This window comes from Rhipicephalus microplus, chromosome 7 (genome assembly GCF_043290135.1).
Source record: "Rhipicephalus microplus isolate Deutch F79 chromosome 7, USDA_Rmic, whole genome shotgun sequence".
Taxonomy (NCBI): domain Eukaryota; kingdom Metazoa; phylum Arthropoda; class Arachnida; order Ixodida; family Ixodidae; genus Rhipicephalus; species Rhipicephalus microplus.
In genome coordinates this window covers 80,564,534-80,588,038 of record NC_134706.1, presented here as the reverse complement: position 1 = coordinate 80,588,038, position 23,505 = coordinate 80,564,534, and the positions used below count along the sequence as shown (strand labels likewise).

The window sequence follows — 23,505 nt, the reverse complement described above, 5'->3', positions numbered from 1 at the left end:
GCGTACCCACTTCTTGTTGCCGCACACAGCATGTCGAGCATCTAGCTGCCGAAATATTGGGGAACCGCTCTTTGTGATGGCCTATTTTGTGGCATAAGTCACAAACGGGAACTTGGACACGATAACAAAAAAAAAACACGGATCGTAAATGACCGTAAGCCGACTTTAGAGGATAAGGTGTTACCTTCAAATGTGATCATGGTAGTGCCTGTGTCTCCAAGTGGGTGTGCCTGCAGATTTTTGGACTTGTGGCAGTGCAATTACTTCATTAGTTCCTCCCATATCATGTCTCCGGCATTGTGGATGACACCTCTGAGGTAGTTGCGATTAATCCCTTCGCACGCATGAAAGGATACTTTTACAGCGAAAGTGATTTTGAGATCACAGTTCTGGTCATGCGCAGCGCTGCAGTTGTCCACCGCCACAGCTGGTGGTGTCTGTAACCAAATCGCGCGAAATTAAAAAAAAAACAGGTGGTTAGAACCTGGGTGCGGTGTGTGCCATCCGAGTATTCTATCAGCGAGCAACTTATGGTGCTTGGGAATTGGTAGCAAAGTTGCCTAAGGCAGGTTTGATGTCAGGAAAGCAGTCGCGTTAATACCAGTTATGAAGCGTTTTAAAACAGTGATAGAACACACAGCCGTCACACATTGTGAACAGCACAACAAGAGGGTCGTCCAATGCTCCAACCCATTACAAAAGCTTGTTTATACTCAGCAAGCAACTATGGCACACACCCACTTCAGGCATAATTTTTCATAGTCGTCAGCCACTGCATGAACCATTGACCCAAAATTCCTCGCAATAATTTAGCAGATACGACGCTTATCATTAGAATGACGAGAATTAGTATTGCAAATGCTGGCCCACTACCCTAAAATATTTAATAATAATGCCCTTGTGGTCATCGAGCAAGTGTGCTTGGAGAAGTTACCCAATAAGTGTTTAGAAAAGCCTGTGGAAGACCACTCCTCTAGCTTCGCTGTGATTGTTCTGCGCCTTCCGCGCAGGCTAGGCGTTTTTCTCTCCTCCGATAGCCAGAGAGCTATCGTGAGAACCTCCGGTTCAGCCGCGTCGACTGTGAGCTGGCTGCAATGTCCGAAATAGTGAACCCTGAACTACGGTAGTGGGGTTTCCTCAGAGAGGTTGAGATGAGCCGAAGTGCGGCGAGTTATTACTCTATACAATCGTATAAACTGCTTATCTAGCCCCGCTGCGGTGGTCTAGTGGCTAAGGTACTCGGCTACTGACCTGCAGGTCGCGGCCTCGAATCCCGGCTGCGGCGGCTGCATTTCCGATGGAGGCGGAAATGAAGGAGGCTCGTGTGCTCAGATTTGGGTGCACGTTAAAGAACCCCAGGTGGTCTAAATTTCCGGAGCCCTCCACTACGGCGTCTCTCATAATCATATCGTGGTTTTGGGACGTTAAACCCCACATATCAATCAATGCTCATCTACGACGCAAAGTGGTTGCTTACGCCGAAGGATGACAGTGTGCTGATAAAAGTGCAGGGTGGCTGAGCTCAGCGTCAATACGACCGCTGCATGGTTCTGCTGCTTTCGGCGATAACCAACTGGTATTTGATAATATTCTTTGTTGAGGTAACGGGTAGAAGCAAAGACCGTGTGGCATGCACTTATCATGCGAGAGTGATCCCCGGGCATGCTAGTGTGCTGTCGTTCGAAAGTCGCTAAAAGCGAGCCTCGCGCACGTTTCTTTCCATTCGGTGCAGTAGAAATTATGCGGGCTTGATAAAAAGCATCGTCAGGCTCACCTTCAATGATATTCTGTTCCTCGAGCTCCCGGGGAGCGGCGAATGCGTTATTGTCCGGCAGCAGCAGCACTGACGAAGGAATCGTAGCGGCTGCCAAATCGTTCGTTGCAGTCGCCGGTGTCACTGAGGCAGCCATTTCATCTGAAGCTTGTATGTATATATCCTCAGGTAGTGGCCCATCGGTTGGTAGCACACAGGGCTCTGGAGAGGCCGTGAAAGCTCCTAACCTTGACGGCGTTGATACTATCAGCAATGGCGTTGGCAGCTAGCCGGGTGGTGGTGCCACCGACGAGCTCAGAAAGCAGCATTTCAGTATCAGCTGCAGCCAGTAGATAACGAGCGAATGAGCGCCTAGCGCCGCAACAGTTGCGGTGATGGCTTGACAGCGAAGCGCTGGCCATGTGTTCATTTCGTCGGAGCACGCTCTAAACACGTCCGCTCACATCAGATGCTAGCCAGACAATCCTACCATCCAGTTAAAAGCATCGTCAGCGATACCCTTTAGAAAATGCACAGCTTTATTGTGCTCGGACATATTTTCGTAAGCTTCGCGGCATTGTGCGAGGACAGCCTGATTGTAACTGATCTATGATTCCATGGAAGTTTGTGCGATAGGGAACCACGCATTTTTTTGCAGCTTGATGACGACCAAAGGGATTCCTAAAAAGCTCACGGATCTTTTTCTTGAAACAGGTCCAGCTCGTATGGTCATGCTCACAGTTGTAGAACCAGATCAGACACGAGGGGGTTTGGTCGAAATAAAAGATATGCGTTCACGAGCATACGGGTGAAATCCCGCATGTAAGCGGCGCTGACGAGTTCGTAGAGGCTAGCCATTTGTCGACGTCAGAACCCTCACAGCCTGAGAATATGCCAAAATCTTTCACGGTGAGAGGCGTCACAAAAGTTGTGGCGGCCGGTGGGTTGGCAAGCAGGGCAGGAGGTTTGATGACCGAAGAAGAAGTATCGTCCCGACAGGCCATTAGAAAGCCGCCAGTGAGCGCCCACGGCAGAGTTCCATGGCGAGGATGGGGATCTTATCCACCAAAGATGTTATGACGAAGACGAAACCAGCAGGCGGAGATTGGAAGGAATGAATGTATTTGCAACTTGTTAGTTGAGCTGAGCTGCCTAACGAAGTGTTCGCGCATATCTCTCTGCTGTAGTTCTCAACTTCTTCGTCTGGATCACTATGGCACTCGTTCTTAGTGTTACGGTGGTTTATTGAGGTACACAGCGACCGGGAAGATAACAGTAGCAGCAGCCAAAGCGTAGCCAAGGAGCGAAAAGTCGAGCGAGCCAGGCGATGGCAATACGCTTCCGCATGTGTCCATCTTCTTCCCCACAATAACCCCCGGTATCGAGAGGTAGCCATAATGGCGACCTAAAGAGAGGGTCCTAATACAGCCTGAGACGGTTAATGCGGACTGTTTGTCGCCCCTGACGCCCAATGTCGTAAGTTAGCGTAACGGGTTCAACCACATAATTAACAAAAGAGGTCTGCGCAACCACGCGGTAGGGTCCACGATACTTCGGAAGAAGCTTAGACAAAAGGGCCGGGAGCAGCAACTGGTGGTACCCAAGGGTACACGAGAGAGTCGACGGTGAAAAGGTCAGGAGGAACGTGGGAGTCGTGACACTGTTTTTGTGACACTGTTGGTCGTAGGTGAAAGAACGGGCCAGTTGGCATTTTTCGGCGTGGTGAGCCACCGCAGACACAGGTTGGTAGTCGTCAACGTCTGGATAATATGGCAGAATCGTATCAACGGTACTAGTGGGCTCGCGGCCGTATAGCAAGCATAATGATGAAAATCCGGCGGTGGCTTGGGAGGCGCTGTTGTTCGCGAATGTGACAAACGGAAGAAGAAGATCCCAATTGCAGTGGTCTGACGCAACGTACATCGACAACATGTGACCCAGAGTTCGGTTAAATTGTTCCGTTAATTCACTTGTCTGTGAGTGATATGTGGTAGTGGTGCGTTGAATAATTCAGCATTCGGATAGGAGTGATTGCTACACGTCTGGGAGAAATACACGGCCGCGATCACTGCGCAGTTCAAGAGGGGCGTCATGGCCGAGAACAAAACTGCGTAGAATAAACTAGGAAACGTCCTTGGTTGTTGCGGCAGGTAATGCAGCGGTTTTGGCGTATCTTGTCAAGTGATCCAAGGCGACGACAATCCATCGGTTGCCAGCGCGTGTGCATGGAAGAGGCGCGTACAAGTCAATGCCGACGCGATAAACTGGGTGGGCTGGCAGGGAAGTGGCTGGAGAGGTTCTGTGGAGAGGTGCGAGACTGTTTGCAGTCGTTGGCAGGTGAGGCATGAGCGGGCGTATTTGCAGACATAGCTGTACATTCCACGCCTCTAATAGCGTAAGCGAAGGCACGTGTACCTCTTGAACACGCCACCATGGCCACACTGAGGGTCATTGTGGAAAGTGGAGCACAGATCTCGACGAAGATGGCGGGGCATGACCAATAACCATGTGCGGCCATCGTTGTGGTAGTTACGGCGGTATAAAAAAGCATCGTGGATAGCGTAATGCTGCCCTTGGCGGAGTAATGCTCGTGGAGCCGGGGTGATCTGGGGGCTTGACAAAAAGTTTTGAATTGTGGCGATCCATGGGTCACTTCGCTGCTCCGGGGCCATGTCCAAGAATTCAAGTGGCAAAATATCGTGATTGTGACTAGACGCGCTGGCGTCTGAAATGAGTGGGAAGCACGACAGGGCGCGCTCATCAAAGTGTTGTTGGCCAGAACGATATACAAAACGGATGTCGTATTTCTGGAGTCGAAGGGCCCACTGAGCAAGGTGACCTGACGGGTTCTTGAGGTTTGACAACCAACACAGGGCGTGGGGGCCTGTTATGACGTCAAAAAGACGACCGTAAAGATAGGGGCGAAGCTTCTGTAGAGCCCTTATGATGGCCAGGCACTCTTTTTCGGTTATAGTGTAATTAGCCTCAGGTTTTGTGAGTGCATGACTGGCATATGCAACCACGTATTCGGCGTTGGCATCGTCACGTTGTGTGAGCACAGCACCAAGGCCGACACCACTAGCATCAGTGTGAATTTCTGTGCGTGCACTCGGAGCGAAGTGACGCGAAATTGGTGGAGACGTAAGCAGGCGTCGAAGTGTTGTAAATGCATCGTCACAAGCTTCTGACCAGGTAGAGAGTTCGTTGTCACCTTGGAGGAGTGCATTGAGACGTGCGACGACAGCAGCGAAATTAAGAACAAAGCGCCGAAATAGGAGCATAGGCCAATGAAGGTGCGCAGTGCTTTTAGGTTAGTAGGCTTTGGGAACTCAGAGACGGCTCCAAGTTTAGCAGGAGCGAGAAGGACGCCTTCTTTGGAGATGACGTGGCCTAGTATAGTTGGTTTTCTAGCGGCGAATAGGTACTTTATCAAGTTAAGCTGGAGACCAGCATTTAGGACGCAGGTCAAAACTTGATGCAACCGTTGTAGATGGGTCGAGAAATCCGGCGCAAAGACGGCAATATTGTTACGGGGATTAATAATACACGGAATAGAGAAACGAGTGTATTTGTAATATTTACAGGTAGGTGTGACACCCCAGGGCTGCTAGGATCAGCGCGCCGAATCCGCTTATTCTTCAAAGATGCGTCTACGACGGCGGAGCCATGGCCACTGCCTCGTAACATCCCCCCAGGTGGATGAAGCGCCGTCACGGCGATGTTAAGCCAGTCAGGACTGGCATTGTAGTAGCGTTTTAGTCGCGACACATGAACAACATCAGTAGGTGGTGTGGCAGAAGATGAGTGTGGTTGAACGGGAGTGATGAGGTAGTCGACGTCGGTGGCCTTGTGGAGTACTTTGTAGGGCTCGGTGTATCGTGGAAGGAGTTTTTCGCACAAGCATTCACGCCGATGCGGCGTCCAAAGTAGAACGAGAGAGTCAGCAGGGTAGTCAACGTCCCGGTGCCAGTCATCGTAGCGCACTTTTTGTGAGGCCTGAGAAGCATTGAGCCTAGTGTGTGCGATTTGGCGAGTGACGCGGGCTCATGAAGCAACGTCCTGAGCATACACCGTTGGTTTGGTAGTATCAGAAGGAAGGAGTGTGTCGAATGGCAACGCAGGGTTGCGGCCATACAGAAGAAAGAACGGAGTATAGCCGGCGATGTCATGCCTTGATGAATTGTACGCACACGTAACGTAGGGGAGCACTGCGTCCCAGTCATGGTGATCAGCAGAGACGTACATGGAAAACATTTCTGTAAGAGTTCGGTTGGTGTGCTCTGTGCGACCGTTGGTCTGGAGATGGTAGGCAGTAGTAAGGTGATGTTCGGTAGAGCAGCTACGGAGGATTTTGTGGATAACTTTTGCGAGGAAGCAGCGGCCACTATCCGTCAGAAGCTGCCGCGGAGCCCCATGCTGCAGCATGACGTCATTCAGTAGAAAGTCTGCGACGTCTGTAGCGCAGCTACTTAGCAAGGCACAAGTTATAGCATATCTGGTCGCATAGTCAGTTGCGACAGTGATCCATTTGTTGCCTGACATTGACGTTGGGAAAGGTCCGAGCAAGTCAAGGCTGATGCGGAAGAATGGTTCCGAGGGAATGTCGGTAGGTTGGAGCAGGCCAGCCGTACGGAGAGCAGGACGTTTGCGACGCTGGTAGTGCTCGCAAGCACCGACATAGCGGTGCACAAATTTATACAGGCCAGGCCAAAAGAATCGTTGCCGCACGCGGTGATAGGTGCGTAAAAAAACCAGGTGTCCTGCCGTAGGAGCGTCATGCAGATGTTGAAGAAAGTGGCACGCAGGTGTCGGGGAATATTTAACGAAAATTCCGGGCCATCAGTCTTCATGTCGCGGTGGTACAGAATTTCGTTGCGGAGGACATATTGATGGAGAGAAGGGTCGGAATGTCCAGAAGAAACTCGCTCAATGACCGTCTTAAGGGTTGCGTCTCGGCGCTGCTTTGTGCCGATGTCGCGAAAATCAGATATGGCGAGCACACAGGAATCGTTCTCATTGACAGCGAGGCTGACAGGGTCCACCCGATAACGCAAGAGACAATAGGCACCTCGGTGTAACCTGCCAGACTTTTAAATTACGTCGAAGTTACACTCCTGAAGACGTAGAGCCCAGCGATTTAGGCGACCACTAGGGTCCTTGAGCGACGACCACCAACACAAAGCGTGGCGGTCCGTAATAACTGAAAACTCCCGGCCATACAAGTAGCGGTGACATTTCGCTGCAGCCTTGACCAACGCAAGACAGTCGCGCTCTGTTATCGAATAGTTTTGCTCAGAAGTGGAAAGAAGGTGGCTGGCATACGCAATAACACGCGTTTGGCCCCCTTCGTGTTGAGAGAGGACAGCGCCGATGCTGTGAGCACTAGCGTCTGTGCGAAGTTCAGTAGTCACGGAAGTGTTGAAGTGAGCCAATATTGGTAGAGAAGTGAGCAGCTGGATCAGCGTGAAAAATGCAGCTGCTTGGTCTTGGCCCCACAAGAAGGGCGCATTCTTTTTGACAAGATCAGTGAGTGGTCGTGCAATTGTAGCGAAATTGCGTATAAAGTGTCGGAAGTACGAGCATAAGCCCACAAAATAACGAAAATTTATGGTAGTAGAAGGCAGAGGAATGTTTTTACAGCGCTAATCTTGTCAAGGCCCAGTTGGACGCTAGCAGAACTTACACGATGACCAAGGACAGTGATTTATCGTCGGCCGAAATTGCACTTTTTCGAGTTCAGCTGGAGTCCCGCTCGACGAAAAACGGCTAGAATGGTCAACAAACGAGTTAGGTGGCTCTCAAATGTTAGGGAAAAACAATCACATCGTCGAGGTTGCAAAGGCAGATGGACCATTTATAACCACGGAGGAGAGAGTCCATCATGCGTTCGAACGTTGCCGGCGCGTTGCACGGCCAAAAGGCATCACCTTGAACTGATAAACGTCGTCCGGTGTGACAAAGGCCGTTTTTTCGCGGTCTAAGTCGTCGACAGAAATTTTCCAATAGCCCGAACGCAGATCTATGGATGAGAAGTATTGCGCGCCATGAAGGCAGTCTGAGGCGTCGTCGATTCGTGGCAGCGGATATACTCTTTGCGGGTTATCTTGTTCAAGTCACGGTAGTCAACGCAAAATCTCCAACTGCCACCGTTCTTTTTGACTAAAACAACAGGTGACGGCAATGGACTTGAAGAGGCCTCTATGACTTCATTGGAGAGCATCTTCTCGACTTCTCGTTGTATAATCTGGCGTTGGGACTGGGAACACGATATGGTCACCGTCTAACAGGACTAGCATCACAGGTATGTATTTGATGACGCACGACGGACGTTTGACCTAAACGGTGGTCATCGATGTCAAAAATACCCCGGTAGGTGTTCAAAAGGTGGTGAAGTTGCGCAGCCTGACAGGGCAGAAGATAAGGGGCAATCATCATCGTGATGTCATTGGTAGGTGCGTCTGTTCAGCTGGCTGCAATACGGGACGAGCAGTCTTCAGGGTCTAATGTCACGATGTTACATGCGTCAAGTGGGGAAACATGGCCTAACGAAATTCCTTGTGGGAGAACTTGTGGGAGAAGTTGCGAAGCGGAAGCTGAACGTAGTTGTCCACGATAGTCACGATGGTATGCGGCACAGCTACACTTCGCACCAAGAGCACATTCACTAATGGAGACACTATGTAGTCACTGTTAGGAAAAGCTGGTGATATCGTTAAGGCCACAAACGTCGTGGCTTGCGGTTACAGCCGAACATAATCAACAGCGCACAAGCGGTGTGACGGTGAGGACGGCATAGCGCCAAGTCAAGGAAGTTCAAGTTGGAGAACGCCGGTTGTACAGTCCATGAGAGCGGCATGAATGGACGAGAAATCTAATCCAAGAATCAGGTCATTGGGGCATTGCTCAATAACTGCAAAGAGAACAGATGTGGGGTGATCGGCAATTGTGATGCATGCTGTGCACATTCCTTTGATGGCAAGACTTTTTCCATCGGCAACACGAATAATGCCAGAAGCAGCCGGTGTGGGAACTTTCTTCAGGCGGCGACGAAGTCGGGCACTCATCACAGAAATATGCGCCCGGAGTCAATAAGCGCAGTAACAGTGAGGCCGTCAACGTCTATGTCGATCAAATTTCGTCGTGTCGGCAGTACAAGGAGAGGATTCGAGGTCGGTATCGAGGATGCAGCTTCACCTCTAAGAGCTGCACCGCTTAGTTTCCCTGATGAGAATTGAGTGGGGATGTCGGGCGTCGTCGTAAAGGAGAAGTGGATGACGGGCGACGTCCAGGCGGCGAACGAGAGTAATGGCGTCGAGGTGACAGTGAGTGGCTGTGCTGTGTATCAAGGGTATCGAAGGGTGGAAGGTGGCGGTAGCTGTCGGAGATCGGCACAGGAGGCTGGAAAAGGCGGTAGCTGTCGGTGCGGCGAGCAGTATTATACTGTGCTTCAAGACGAAGACCAATGGTTGTGGCAATACCGTGTGACGTGCCCTATGCCACGGCAGTTAAAGCAGATCGGCTGATCATCCGCCGTTCGCCATTCGGCCGGATTGCGAGAGCTTGGAAAAAGACCGTTCCTGGGGCGGTGACCTGGGGCGAGGTGGTGATTTTGAACGGAAGCTAATTGGTCGAGACTGAGCAACGGCGCAGACATCGAAGCCCGAATCGCTGAGTTCTTCCCGCACAATCAACTGTACCACGCAAACCTTAGGTACTTGCGAATCGACGTGGCCGTTGGAGGAAAGAGCAGGTGTAATTGCTTCGATTTCCCGCCGGAAGATTCGCGTAATTTCAGACGCCGGTGAAGACTGGCGATGAGAGGTCAGTCCATCTTCGCAGGAGGACGTCGCAGTGCTGTTCGGCTGTCGAGTGAATGATCTTGAAATACGCCTGCTTTTGGCCTGTTCAAAACTCCGGCATCCCTGAATAATTTCCTCGACGGCCACGCAGTTCCGGCACGTTAGACAGTTATAGTTTAGCGTTAGCGTGATAGCGTAGGTTAAGGGAATGGCGCTACCATGCAGCAAACGTTCGTTGTAGGCAGCGTCTTATAATGTAGTGAAATAGCACTTACGTGGTTTACGTGCCCCAAATGAGATGGTGGCGTCACCTATTAGATGGCCAATAAGTTAAACAGTGAAGATGAAAAGAAAACGAGAATGTTTGCCTATGCCACCGCGCGAAGCATTGTTAGCAGTCTACTTTTGTGATAATAAATGTAAATAAATATGAACCACGTACAAAACGTGAAAACATCTACGTTGTCAATTTGTTTACATGGATCTTGTAGTTAGGCCAAGGCGCGTTCAAAATGGGAAGCTCTCTCAAAAACTACGCCAACTTTTCCGTAATACGAAATCATCGAAGCTAACTGACGGCAAGCGAAGTCACATTGAACAGTCGTTTGCTGTGAACAAAGTGAATTTTTCAACAACTGCGCCAAAATCATTTCGAAGTGGGGTCCGAGAGCGCCGCCATGTTTACGTACACTACGTGAACCTACGCTACCTTAAATCCGAAAAATATCACGCGTACGGTAAGCGGTGTGCGTAACGTCGTACGCATCTGCGCATGCACATTTTGATTCTGGTATCATGGTACGCCCGGTATTACGGTAAGCCCGGTATACTAAAAACTCTCTATTAGCAGGTTGAACGCATCGTCCGCTATCCCCTTGGGGACGTGGCCAACCTTATCAGACTCCGACATGTCGTTGTCGAATTTACGACATAGAGCAAGCACGTCCTGTATATACGAGATATACGGCTCTGTGGACGTCTGAGCACGTAAAGACAACTTCTTTGCAGCCGCCTTTCGACCGATGGGCTTCCCAAATAAGTGGAGAAGCTTCTCCTTGAATGTGAATGTGTCCCAACTGCCGATCTTCTTCTCGTGGTTCTCGTACCAGACTTTGGCCGTGCCTTTCAGGCAAAACAGCACGTTGGCCAGCATGAGAGTCGGGGCATACCAGTTGTGCGCACTGGTACGTTCGTAGTCAGCTATCTAGTCGTCACCATCAACTTCGTCCGTACCGCAGAACGTTCCTGGATGTTTCGGATGCGCCAGCACGTACGTTGATGGGGGTGGGGCCAGTGGAGGCGTTGCCGTGGATGGTGCAGGCGTCACCGAGGCTGATGGAGAGGTGGCCGTGGGATAAATCCCGTGTTTCATTACGGAAACTCTGATTTGACGACCACTGCGGATGTCCGTTGTATGGCGCTCGTTACCCAGCCTCTCCACCAATTTGTTACGGGGATTACAAATACACGGAATAGAGAAACGAGTGTATTTGCAATATTTACAGGTAGGTATGACACCCTAGGGCTGCTAGGATCTCACACGCCGTATCGACTTCTTCTTCATAGATGCGTCTACGACGGCGGAGCCATGCCCACTGCCTCGTAACAATATCGTCTAAATAGCAGAGGCAAGTGTTCCCCTTCAAGCCGCGTAAGAGGCCGTCCATCATGCGTTCAAAGGTGGCGGGCGCGTTGCAGAGACCGAATGACATTACAGTGAATTCGTATAATCCATATGGTGTTACAAACGTTGTTTTCGAGTGGTCAGTTTCAGCCATGGGCACTTTGCAGTAGCCAAAGCGGAGATCCAAGGAAGAAAAGAACTCCGCTCCTTGCAAGCAGTCGAGTGCGTCATGAATTCATGGCAACGGGTGCACATCTTTTCAGGTAATCTTGTTGGGCCGGCGATAATCGACGCAAAATTGTATTGTGCCATCTTTCTTCCGAACAAGGACGACAGGTGATGCTCAAGGACTGTTGGAAGGTTGAATTGCACGGCGTTTAAACATGTCATTCACCTGGTCATCAATAAGCCGCCTCTCACTCGCTGACACTCGGTAAGGACGCTGTCAAATGGGCGCATGGCTTCTGGTGTCGATAGTATTGAAACAGTCATTGTGCGGCCGAGTGCTCTTGCTTGGCAGTCCAAAGAGGAATAGAAATTGTCAAGAAAGCGAAGAAGTTGGTCTCGTTGTGTCGTAGTAAGGTCGCTGGCTATAGCTGGTGTGAAAAATCGCGGTAGTGGCCGAGGAGTTTATGTCTCGAGGGTGGCCATGATAGTGGGGTCGCCCATGGTGCCTAATATCGAAGATGACGCAGCGGCTCGGCTTTGCCGAGGGTTTCCCGGCGTCGCAAAGTGATTGGCTCGGACGATGGATTGGTGATGTACATCACAGAGGCGCCTCAATGGAACTCGAGAACGGCAAATGGCAATGGCAGTGGTCGGCGGTGAACTAAAAGTGCCAACGGTGCGAAAAGCACTGAGCCGCCGTCTTCGGAGTCACAAGAGATGGAGAGAACAGTGGACTGGGCAGGAACAATGGAGTCGTCACAAACTGTGATTTTGCGACATGTGTCCTTGTCATTGATGACGTCTGTCTGAATTGGGAACAACTCGAGTTCAGCACGGGCGCACTTGATCACACGATGTGTAGAGAAAAAAACCCACCCTAATATGACGTGGTAAAAACAAGATGGCAGCACAATGAATTCGATCACATAAAGAACATCCTGGATGACGACACGGGCTGTGCAGGCACCGGATGACTCGACGTGCTGCGCGTTGGTTGTACGAAGGGATAGGCCAGAAACAGGCGTCGTGACTTTTCCGATATGGCGGCAAATGCGGGCATCAGTCGCTGAAAGGGCAGTGCCGGTGTCGAAAAGGGCTTGCATTCATGTTCCTTCTATAGCGACTTCAATAACGTTTCCGGGAGAAATTAGAGGCCTTATGCCTTTCGCCAGAACCAAAGTTCTCGCCTTCTGAACTTCGCTTCTTATACCCGTGACACACGGGCAAAAGTAATGTACCTTGAAGTAAACCCCTTTTGTCGCCTAAGGGGACCATTTGCAAAAAGGAGTGGCGCTGATGACACACGGCACCAGACTACTGCTTTAGGCGGTGCCTCAGAAGAACGCTGCAGAAACAATGGCGATGTTTGTGGAAGCAGCACAATTGGAAATATTAAAAAGAATCTGCGCATGTACATCCCATTCAACGATGCCGAAGCATAAAACCGTTTTTTTATTGTCTGGTGGCTTATATTGCGCATACCTGTAATTTTCTTTCGCTTTTATGTATTTTTAGCAGCAACTTAAGTTCGTCTGGCAACTATTACCCGTCTGCATTTTGCTGTTTTTGTTTTTTGTCGTGCGTTTGCATGGCTGCGTCCAGCTGGGTCAGTGACGGCGTGCCGCGTTTCATCGTGGTCCCGCGATGTCTCAGCGCAGAGACAGAGATAAAGTAACAGTTGAGGTGGGCCTGACTCTTGTCGCCCTCGGCTCCATCGAAGATGAGCTAAATGCTGCGAAGGCAACTTCGCTGTGAATTTGCGCCCGTGTACGGGGAATACCGGCGTCGGTGAGGCTCTGGGCAATCGCCTGGTACACTCCACCGTTGTGCTTTTGCCCTCGCAAGGCGTCCAAATGGTCCTCCCATAGCTTCATCAGCGCCCAGGTCTCCTTTTCAGTCCACTGGACGCGCGATTTTTTCTTCACCGACTGAGCCGACTCCACTGTTACAAGATACTACGTCACCGACACAGAAACTGCCGCTGGCAACCCTAACATGATCGCGCTAGTGACGTAATGCAGGCGTTTGAGAGTATGAATAGAATATAGGCCTTCACTTTTCAACAAATCGCACTGCTGCTGAAAATGAAAACATTTTCTCAGCGCAAAAAAATACTGACAGGGCACCGCAGGGTTGCGACACGTTTTCTTCTATTGATAAATTATGCACACTGTATGCGAGAGTACTCCCTTCCTGCGAGAAAAGTAGATGTGGGATCTGCTTTTGCAAAAAGGATCTTTGCCGGAAAGGAGTTACTCCTTTGTCGTGTGTCACTGCGCCCGAACGCCTTTCCGAAAGATGTCCCCTTGTCTAAAGGACTTCAGGGTGCCCGTGTGTCAGGGGCATTAGTTTTCCTGGCGCTTAGGGCTCCCCCTTCGGTGCATAGACGAAAGGGAGTGGCAGTGAGGAGAAGGCGAGCGGCGAGAGGAGGGTGCGGTCCGGAAGGTAGGATCAGATTCGTAGTCGTCTGAATAACTGCGACGGGATTGACGTGGCGCATACGTTACCCATGGTGGACGTACACTGATGGAGATAGGTGGTCCACGAAATTGACAGTAACAGGCCACATTTCCAACAAGGCCACAATGAAAACAAATGGGACGGTTGTCTAGCGTGCGCCGAGGGTCGTCGGCTCGTGCCTACTGTATGACTGGGCGGGCGGGCGGCGATACTGGGGGGCGAATAGGCGCATTACGAGGGCTGTAACCTGGAATCACCGGCCTGAAAGCGACTGCAGCGCACGTCAGGGGAGCAGCAGTCGAAACCTGATGGAGCGAAGGCGAGACCTCTTCGGCAACCTCGTCCCTGATGATGTTTTTGAGAGGAGGCGCCAACGAGAAATTCGACTGGTCCTGAACTAGTGACATCAGTGAAAGCTGGCAAGCAACCTCTTCACGAACGAAATCCTTAAGCTGTAGCAGCAGAGATGAGTCATCAGGAGCAACAGCCAAACCCCACATTGAAGTCACCTATTGATGAGAGTGGCGCGTGGCTGTGCGTGTTTGCGCAGCTCATCAAAATTTTGGCAAAGACTGACAAGTTCAGACACCGTGGACGGGTTCTTTGCCAGCAACATCTGAAAGGCATCGTCTTCAACCTCTTTCAAGATATGCCTCATCTTATCGGCATCAGCCGTTGCGACAACAGCGTGGTTACACAGGTGGGCAACGTCTTTAATGTAGCTGTTGAATTTTTCACCATTCTGCTGCGCGTGGCCACGCAACCGTGTCTCGGATCAAAGCTTGCGAACAGTGGGGCGCCCGAATACTTCCATCACGTGCGTTTTGATAGCAGCCCAAGTCGGGAATTCGCGTTGGTGGTTTCGATGACACACCCCGGCGGCGCCGCTCAAAGAAAACGACACGTAGCTGAGCTTTGCAGCGTCATCCGAGCAGTTGATCACGCTTACTCGTACGTATTCGGCGAGCCAGTCGTCAACATCCTTCTTTTCTGTACCACTGAAGATTGGTGGGTTGCGTTAACGCAGTGGGCCAGGGCAGACCAATGTGGGTACCAGGACAGCAGATTGTTGCTGCGGTTGATTTGGCACTTCATTCGGCATTGCAGAGGCTGGCTTGTGTTTCCGGCTGCGAAGTTGCAGGTTGGCCCGACCCAGCAGCTCCACCACTTGTTACGGGGGTGTATTGAGGTACACAGTGACCGGGAAGATAGCAGCAGCAGCAGGCAAAGCGTAGCCAGGGAGTGAACAGCCGAGCGAGCCAGGCGATGGCAATGCGTTTTCGCATGTGTCCACATTCTTCCTCACAATAGCAATATTATGACTAGTTGGAGTTAGTCAGTTTTGTCTATTTGATGGACGAATGGATGGACAGGTGGGTCAGACAGACAGACAGACAGACAGACAGACAGACAGACAGACAGACAGACAGACAGACAGACAGACAGACAGACAGACAGACAGACAGACAGACAGACAGACAGACAGACAGACAGACAGACAGACAGACAGACAGACAGACATATCAGCTACAAGTACAATGGAGATATACAGCTCTCTTCAGTTCAGCGTTAGAAATATTGTGATCTCAAAGGCTGAAAGTTAGGTGGAAGACGATAGCTCCAATCTAAGAAGCAAACGATGCCACATACATCATGGTGAAATGGCGGTCATTGGTGGACAGACGGACAGACAGATAGACAGACAGACAGACAGACAGACAGACAGACAGACAGACAGACAGACAGACAGACAGACAGAAAGTCTGACTGACGGACGGCCAGACGGGTGGACGAACGGATGCATCACCCCCCCCCCCTCATCATCATTTCTTCATGGAAGTGCCGTAAATTCTTCTTTCTGTTCTATAATTGTTTATGTGTAGGTTAATTTTCAAATTCTCATGTATCTATTTCTTTCCCTCACTGCTTCTTTCTCAATGACGTTGCTTTTTTCTCTTAATTTTTTATTCTATTTAGGTTGTGCTTTACTATCTGTCCTCCTTTTTTCTTTAGCCTCATCCTCTTGTCACTCTTTTACACTTTTTAGGCTTTGCGACCTCCTTGCTTTTATACAATAAAAAATATGCAGATCCCACGTACAGTGGGAATCCATGATAAGCGAAGTACGAATGAGAAAGGTTGATATGTCAGTTTAATATCAGCACAACGTTACGAGATGGAGGTAAGTGATGCCGTACATGACTTCCGTGTCATGATTGTCATGTTTGGATGCGTTGTTTACATTCGTCATCCATTCACGTCATGTGATACCAAATTTAGTATATGTGAAGCTAGCGAAATGGCCGCGAGCACGCTATCAGCGTGGTATATTGTCATGTTCTTACATGACACGCGTGTCAGAATTACTATGTTTGCACCAGTCATATAATTCGTCATCTATTGACGTCACGTAACATCAAATTTGGTATATATGGAGCTAGCAAAACGGCCGCGAGCACATCATGAAGGGCCCAGTATACTCGAATGTAGCGTTGATGTGCGCGCAGCTGGGCACAGCGACGCTACGTTAGCAAAACGCGAGCACTCTGACGACAGGCGCGACCAGCGTCCATCGGCGTGGCCCGTCGGCAACCGGCGCGAAATGCGACATGCAGCATTTCGCGCCGATGCTTTACCTAGACAACTCTGCGTCTCCCTCTTTTCGTAACGGAGGGATGCCGGACGCGCTGAAACGCGTATGCATCAAAGCAACGAAGCGCGGCGCACGCCTGCGAATATATGGAAGAGCCGGCGCCTGGCGTGGCAACGCTGGCGTGACGAGACGAAATGAACGCCGGCGAGCACGCGCACCCCGTCTCGTCAAAATGTATTGGCGCCTTGACTGTGGCACGTAGTCATGTTCTCACATGACACGCATCTCATGATTACCATGTTTGCACCAGTCAAATACTTTCGTGATCAATTGGCTTAACGTAATAACAAATTTCGCATATGTGAAGGAGGCGAAATGGCCGGAAGCACATCATTAGTGTGGCGTGTAGTCATGTTGTTACATGACACGCATGTCGTGATTATATGTTCGGAAGTACATGTCATTTACCAACGTTGTCTGCTGGCGTCGCGTAATACCTAGTTTGGTACATTTGAAGTTGGCGACATGGCCGCGAGCGCGTCATGAGCGTAGTGGTAGTCATGTTGTAACATGACATGTATCTCACGTTCATTAGGTTTGCACCAGTATCATACCTAGATCATTCATTCACGTACTGTTATACCAAGTTTGGTATAAGTGAAGCTAGCGAAACGGCCGCTAGCGCATCATGAGCATGGCATGTAGTCATGTTGTTACATGAGACGCATGTCATAATTTTCATGTTAGGTCTGTCGCTTGTGTTCACCTTGCAATCTTGGCATAGCATGCCTGTTTTGCAACATGCCATGGGAACAAAACCACCGAAACAGCTGCAGGACCATAAAATGTGAATAATGACATTCACGACATACATGTCAAAATTTTTATGTTATGACTAGTGAAGTATGTTCTTCATACAATTATGTTATGCCATAGAAAGTTTGGTATCGACACCAATATTGAAACCGCCAGGAGAGTTAAGAGTTGTAGCCGGATAGATGGATAGATAAGCTCAAACTCGCCGAAGTTCGCTGAGAAATGCTTTGCCTTCAAAAAAGTGTTACATTGACACATGTTTCAATGTTTCTAAGCTAGAAATGTTTAACAGGTTTCGCCGCTCAATTTATTCTAAGCGCCAGCCAAAGTAATGAAGCTGCCAGTCAATTTAATTCGTTGCCACTCAAATTAGTCAAAGCGCCAGTCATTTCATTCTATGTGCCACTGAAATTCTTGCAACTGCCGGCTGATTCAATCCAAACGCCAGCAAATTTATTCTTGACGACATCCCGGCTTTAAAGCGACCCAGTATTTTCGGGAATGCGTGAAGTGAATAACTTTGAAGTAAATATACAAGGAAATTTTATCAAGATGTACAGGAAAAATGAACGTGTCACAAATACTGTTTTTCTTGACGCATTGTTTTTGTTATAGGTTCTTTCTGTTGTTTTCTTGAATTGTAAAATGTAATAATATATGAATATGTATACCCACTCCTGCCTAAGACTTCGTATAAAAGGTGGGATAATTTACTAAATAATGGATAAATAAATAATTTTAATAAACTTGCGACAGCCATTGAAGCGCTGGCAATGAGTCCGTCTAAGAACTGGCTAACCCCTCTGAACTTCCGCTTAATCTTTCCACCTCACTGGGTACTACTCGTCTTCAGTACCCATGTCTTTTTTTACGTTTTACAGCAAGTGGTGATGTCGTGGAAGATCATTACGCGCACCTTAGTAACTGGAATTCAGCGGCAGAAGAAATTCGCGTTGCGCGTTGCGCGGCTGACGTTCATAAACGTATGTGGGCTTGTAAATTTAGGATTCACGGAAGATGCCCCCTCTACGTTTGAGAGGGTTGGGAAAACACGGATTTCTGCTGCTTAGGTGACAGCGAGAAGTATAACGGCTTTATACTATTTTTATATGGTATGCCCGCTTCTTTTCAATCTCTTTTTTTTGTGTCTGTTATTTTATAATAATAGGTCTATTTCTCTTTATCTTTTCTGTATTTTCTTGCTTTTTAAAATTTTGGTTTTTTCGAACTCGCTCACTTGCACATAAGGGTAAATGAATTTCACAAAAGACGATTCGGCACACGTGCTGTGGCAATGAAGCAGAAAATACAGAAGAGAGCACATGCTGCTTGATGACCGCGATAGTTTTTAGGTGGCAGTACGTAGCATATAAATGATTTAGAGCTCCGCTATAAGACGTCCTTAGAGAAACGTGCCTGTCAACGTCGTCCGCCAAGCACTACACATTAGTACTCAGCAATACACTGCTCTATCTCCTCGTGAATTATGCGCTGCAGTGAAGCTATACCAGTGATTCAAAGACCCGTTTACTACGTTTATTTGTAAAAACTTCGCTACTGTGTAATATTGACGCCAGCTGTATTTCGACATCACTGTGAAAACAGACATTTTGAAAACCACGCATAACTTTTCTGGGGAGCCAACTAAAGTACTTCAAATCTGTCTTCTTTGAACAGGGTTATTTGACTGCGTCAAAATTAACACTACCTCACATAAGCTGCGGTAAATAATGCGCCAAACCATAGCGTAATTATTGGAGAGCGTTTCAAAGCTTTTTTATAAGATCTACCATTTCCATTCAATATACATACCTGTCCCACGGTCCACCGCTCTGAAAAGAACAACAGAAAGTGAGAGACTATAAATGTTACCATCACGAATACTTCTTGCGTACACTAAACTAGAGTTCTCAAATTCTGCAAAAGACAATTTATTGCCCACAGAATAGTAGCATTAGATTGATCACAATGTACACATGGCACGGCATACATTGCCTTGCACAGAAAGGCCATAATGGAGCAGCGATTCATGATCGGAAGCACGGATCAATAGAAATCTGGAAACTTTTTGGTAAAGAAATAATACAGTGCTTATATGGCTGAGGTGGACTTTCATCAGGATGTAAGTGTGAGGCGGTTCCTCGGAGTAGATAGAGGTATAAGAGAACGTTGGATTAGGGACAGCAATGCTCCTAATAAAAATGGCGAGGCTGCCTATTGTCTCCTTCGCTTTGTGAAAACAACACACGAAAACAAACACAGAGGCAGTAAAGTCGTTTTGTAAACTGGGCACACGATTTGACAGCAGGATGACGCTGCCTGAAAGGGGCATTTTTTCGCGTCAGATTGTCAATACCTTACAACACCTCCCGCTAAAAATAACCATGTGTAGATGGAAAGCGTTTCGCGCTAACGCTTACTGGTAGTGCCGTTGACACTGGCGGTCATCGTGGTGTTGCACAGAAAACTGGGGAGACGGAAATGTTGTAGGCCCGTGTGCACAGATTTGGGTGCACGATAAAAAACTCAAGGTGGTCGAAATTTTCGAAGTCCTCCACTACGGCGTCTCTCATAATTATATGGTGGTTTTGGGACGTTAAACGCCAGAAATCAATCTATCAATTAACAGAAAACTGGGGAAGTGCGAAGCACGCGGTGTATACGGGTGTTTTCTAGTGAAACATGCCAATCACTAATAATTTAGCAATAAAAACAGAAGTCTTCGATTACACACAAATACCTGCAGTACAGTTTCAGTTATCGTGTGACCTGCGAATTTTTTTTCTCAACAACGAATGCAAAAATCTCTTACCGGCACTACCTTCGAGGTCAAAGTACAGTGAATATACATGCGGGGTGACCAGTGAACGGTTTCGCAGCGCGAGAAGTCAGTTTTTCTTTTTTCGACCGAGAAATTTGTTAGAAAAGGCTTCTTGTGTTGCCGTTGTTAGGTGTGAGAGGGACTAGCGTAGGATACGAGAAACGGGAAAAACCGCGCATGCGCAATGGGGGTGTAAACGCCGCTGAGATGGCTGCCTAGAGGAGAGAAAAGGGAATGAGTGTAGGCTAGCAGACGCTACCGGCGTTGGTGTTTTGAGACGATAGAAGAACGAGCATCGAATAGGAGAGAGAGGGGAACGGGGCGCATATGAATAATGCACCCCCAAATAAACGCCCCTGAAAGGGACGCCTAGAGGACAGAAAGGGCAAGCATAGAGAAGGTTACAGGAGGAGAAGCGCTCACGTGGCGTAAGGGCATTCACTCCGCACGCAAGATTGAGCATGACCATAAGACTCTTGGCACCTAAAAATCGCAGGATATCCACAAAGCGAATTATGAAGAATGGAGTGAGGCTTCGAAGGGTTTTATTGCAAACGGTGAATCACTCGCTTCCCACGTTCGTCCGCCTGTTTGTTTGTCTATCTGTCTGTCGCTCTGTCTGTCTGTCCGAGCGTCTGTCCATCTAGTGAAGACTCCAAGAACCGCCATCTCCCATCTTTTTGGATTAAAGTAGATTGATATAGCTGTACTCTTTAGATCAGCCGGTGGCTCACGCCACCAAGCTGTAATACTTAGTGAAGCAAAAACTATATTTATTTCTTTTTTCTTTAAATTGTGAGGTTGAGAACTCGTACTTTGCAGTGACAGGTTTAATTTTCACTTGTGCCTTGACTTTAGCCACCAATTGGATAACCTCCTTCTAAATGATTCTACCCGCTTAAAGTCTATTTTGCCCTCTCTGTCCCTAAGCCCCACTGCTTTGAAAAACTCTGCGTCATCATCCCGAACTATAGGGTGAAGCCTTTTACAGCACATTATCAAGAGTTTGCAAGTTTCTTCTTCCTCTCCACACGCACTGCATACCGTGTCTACCTCTTCATATTTGGCCCGATATGTCTTGGTTCGCTATACTCCCGTCCTGGCCTCAAACAGCAGAGAACTACCCCGAGTATTATCATAGATCCTTTCCTTGGCAATTTCCTGCTTATATATTCAATAGATCTCTAGTGCGGACTTCTTAATCATGCCAATTCTCCACATGTCGGTCTCAGCATCCCTCACCTTCTTCTTAACCGATAATTTTTTTGGTTTGGCCCCCTGCTGTTTTCTAAGTATTTACCAGTTAATTTTCTGGTTCACTTCCTCCGTTTTGTACCGATATTCTTCATGTACAAGTAACTGAATACCTTCCTAGCCCCTCGCTCCCCCACCCCCAATTTCTCTCAATCTCTTCTCAAATTTTATCTTGCTGCTAGCTTCCCTGCCCTCAAATGATGTCCATCCCATATCACCTTGTACTGCCTGATTTGGTGTATTCCCGTGAGCTCTTAAGGCAAGCCTAATTATTCCACATTGCTTAACTTTTAATGTTGCATGAACTTCTGATCTCATGCACAAGACCGCATTGCTGAACGTCAGACCAGGCACCATGACCCCTTTTTATATTCATGTCACAACATTATACCAATTGTAATTCCACAGTGCCCTGTTTTTCATCCCCACTGCATTCCTGTTACCTTCATTAGTCACGTACATTTCGTGTTCCCTTAGGTACTCGGCCCCGTTGCTTATCCATACGCCAAGATATTTGTATTTATCTGTTATCTCTTGCGTGACCTCCGGTATTCTAAACTCACTACCTTTACTATTATTAAAAATCCCGACTGCTGATTTTTCGTTACTGAATCTGAAATCTAACCTATCTTCCTCATTACCGCAGATGTCCATCAATCTCTGCAAATCTCCCTTGTTTTCGGCCATTAGCACTATATCATCTGCGTACATCAATGCTGGTAGTGCCTGTTCATTGAGTTTTCCTTGTTTGCCAAAAGGGAGGTTGAAGCCCAGTCGCTTCCCACAGTTTGGCCTCTAATCCTTGTAGGTACACCATGAATAACAAGGGAGACAGAGGACACTCCTCCCTAAGCCCCCGTTTCACCTCAGCAGGCTTGGATTTCTGTTTTTCCAACGTTGTAACTGCCATGTTACCTTTATAGATATCCTTTGAAAGATTCGTGACTCCATTTTCACACCTAGTGTGTCCAGAATTCCCCACAAGTGCTCTTGAACCACGCTATCGTACGCTCACTTGATATCCAAAAATGCTAGTCACAGGGGACTGTGTTCCTTGTCTGCTATTTCGATGCAGGGCGTCAGTGAGAACAGATTGTCTTTCAACCTCATGTGTTTCTGAAACCCATTCTGCAGTTCCCTCAGCACCCCCTCATCCTCTATCCATGCCTTCAGTCGCTCCTTTATAATCTGAATCGCCATCCTGTAGACCACCTATGTCACTGTTATAGGATGGCAGTTGTTTATGTCAGCTTTGTCCCCCTTTCCTTTATAGATCATGCTCATCCTGCTAAGTTTCCAGCCATCGGGGACTTCACCATCAATTATTATTTTGCTCACTGCCTCTCTGCAAGCCTGCTTAGACTTCGGACCTAATGTCTTTGTCAGCATAGTTTAAAAGCCATCTGGGCCTGTTGATGTACTACTAGGAACCCTCTTCTCAGCCCTTTACTTCTCTCGTTGTGAAAATGGAGCCAGTGCACCACTTGATTGATCCTTGTCTATTGTGGTGCACAAAGCACTTCTTTGTTAAATTATTTCTGTCACCCTTGATCTTATATATTCAATAGCTTCGTCCCCTTCTAGCCTAGCACCATGAGCGGTAGTTATAAATCTCTGCTTTAGGCTCGTCTTATTTCATAGGGAGTTTATATGGTTCCAAAATTTCGCAGCTGCCTTTCTGTTTTTTTATGTGCTTCTGCCAGACACTGAGCTGCCTTTCTAATATACTTTTCGTTGATCAGGAGGGATGCATTCCTTTCACAGCTTAGAAAGATTTGTCTTTTTTTTCAACATAATCTGTCGGTTCATCCCACTGCTTAGCATGTCTGTGTGCCCTAGGGTCTTCCTGACGTTTTTCTATTGCTTCCTTTACTTCCTCATCCCACCAACTTTTGCGTTTGTGTCTTCTTTGTCGGGGTTACTTGTCACGTGCCTCAGCAAGCTCTAGCTTAAACAGTCTAATTAGATTCGTGTATATCCACGATGTTTTATTGTCCTCAGTAAATACTTTCTCAATTTGTTTGGTAGCTATTTCTATTTACCTTTCTGAATCAAAACTTTTCTGTAGTTGCTCATCTTGTCTCCTTCCAACTTTCACTGCTCTTTCAAAACTTAGCTTGATACGTTTGTTATCACTACCGAGACTTGTCGAGCCACCTTAATCTATGTACATTCCCCTGAGCTTATCATACACCCTATGTGACATCAGTGCGTAAT

The 23,505-nt window shown here is 48.2% G+C and overlaps 1 protein-coding gene across 6 annotated transcripts in view; it reads right to left on the bottom strand.

Moving 5' to 3' along the window:
• LOC142767517 (japanin-like-RA1) overlaps positions 1-23,505 on the bottom strand; it is a 227,720-nt gene that overhangs the window by 128,859 nt on the left and 75,356 nt on the right. For all 6 annotated transcript variants that reach the window (XM_075869323.1, XM_075869324.1, XM_075869328.1 and 3 more), the window contains one exon: positions 19,026-19,045. In XM_075869323.1, coding sequence (XP_075725438.1) covers positions 19,026-19,045 — 20 coding nt within the window. The remainder of the gene's footprint in view (positions 1-19,025; positions 19,046-23,505) is intronic.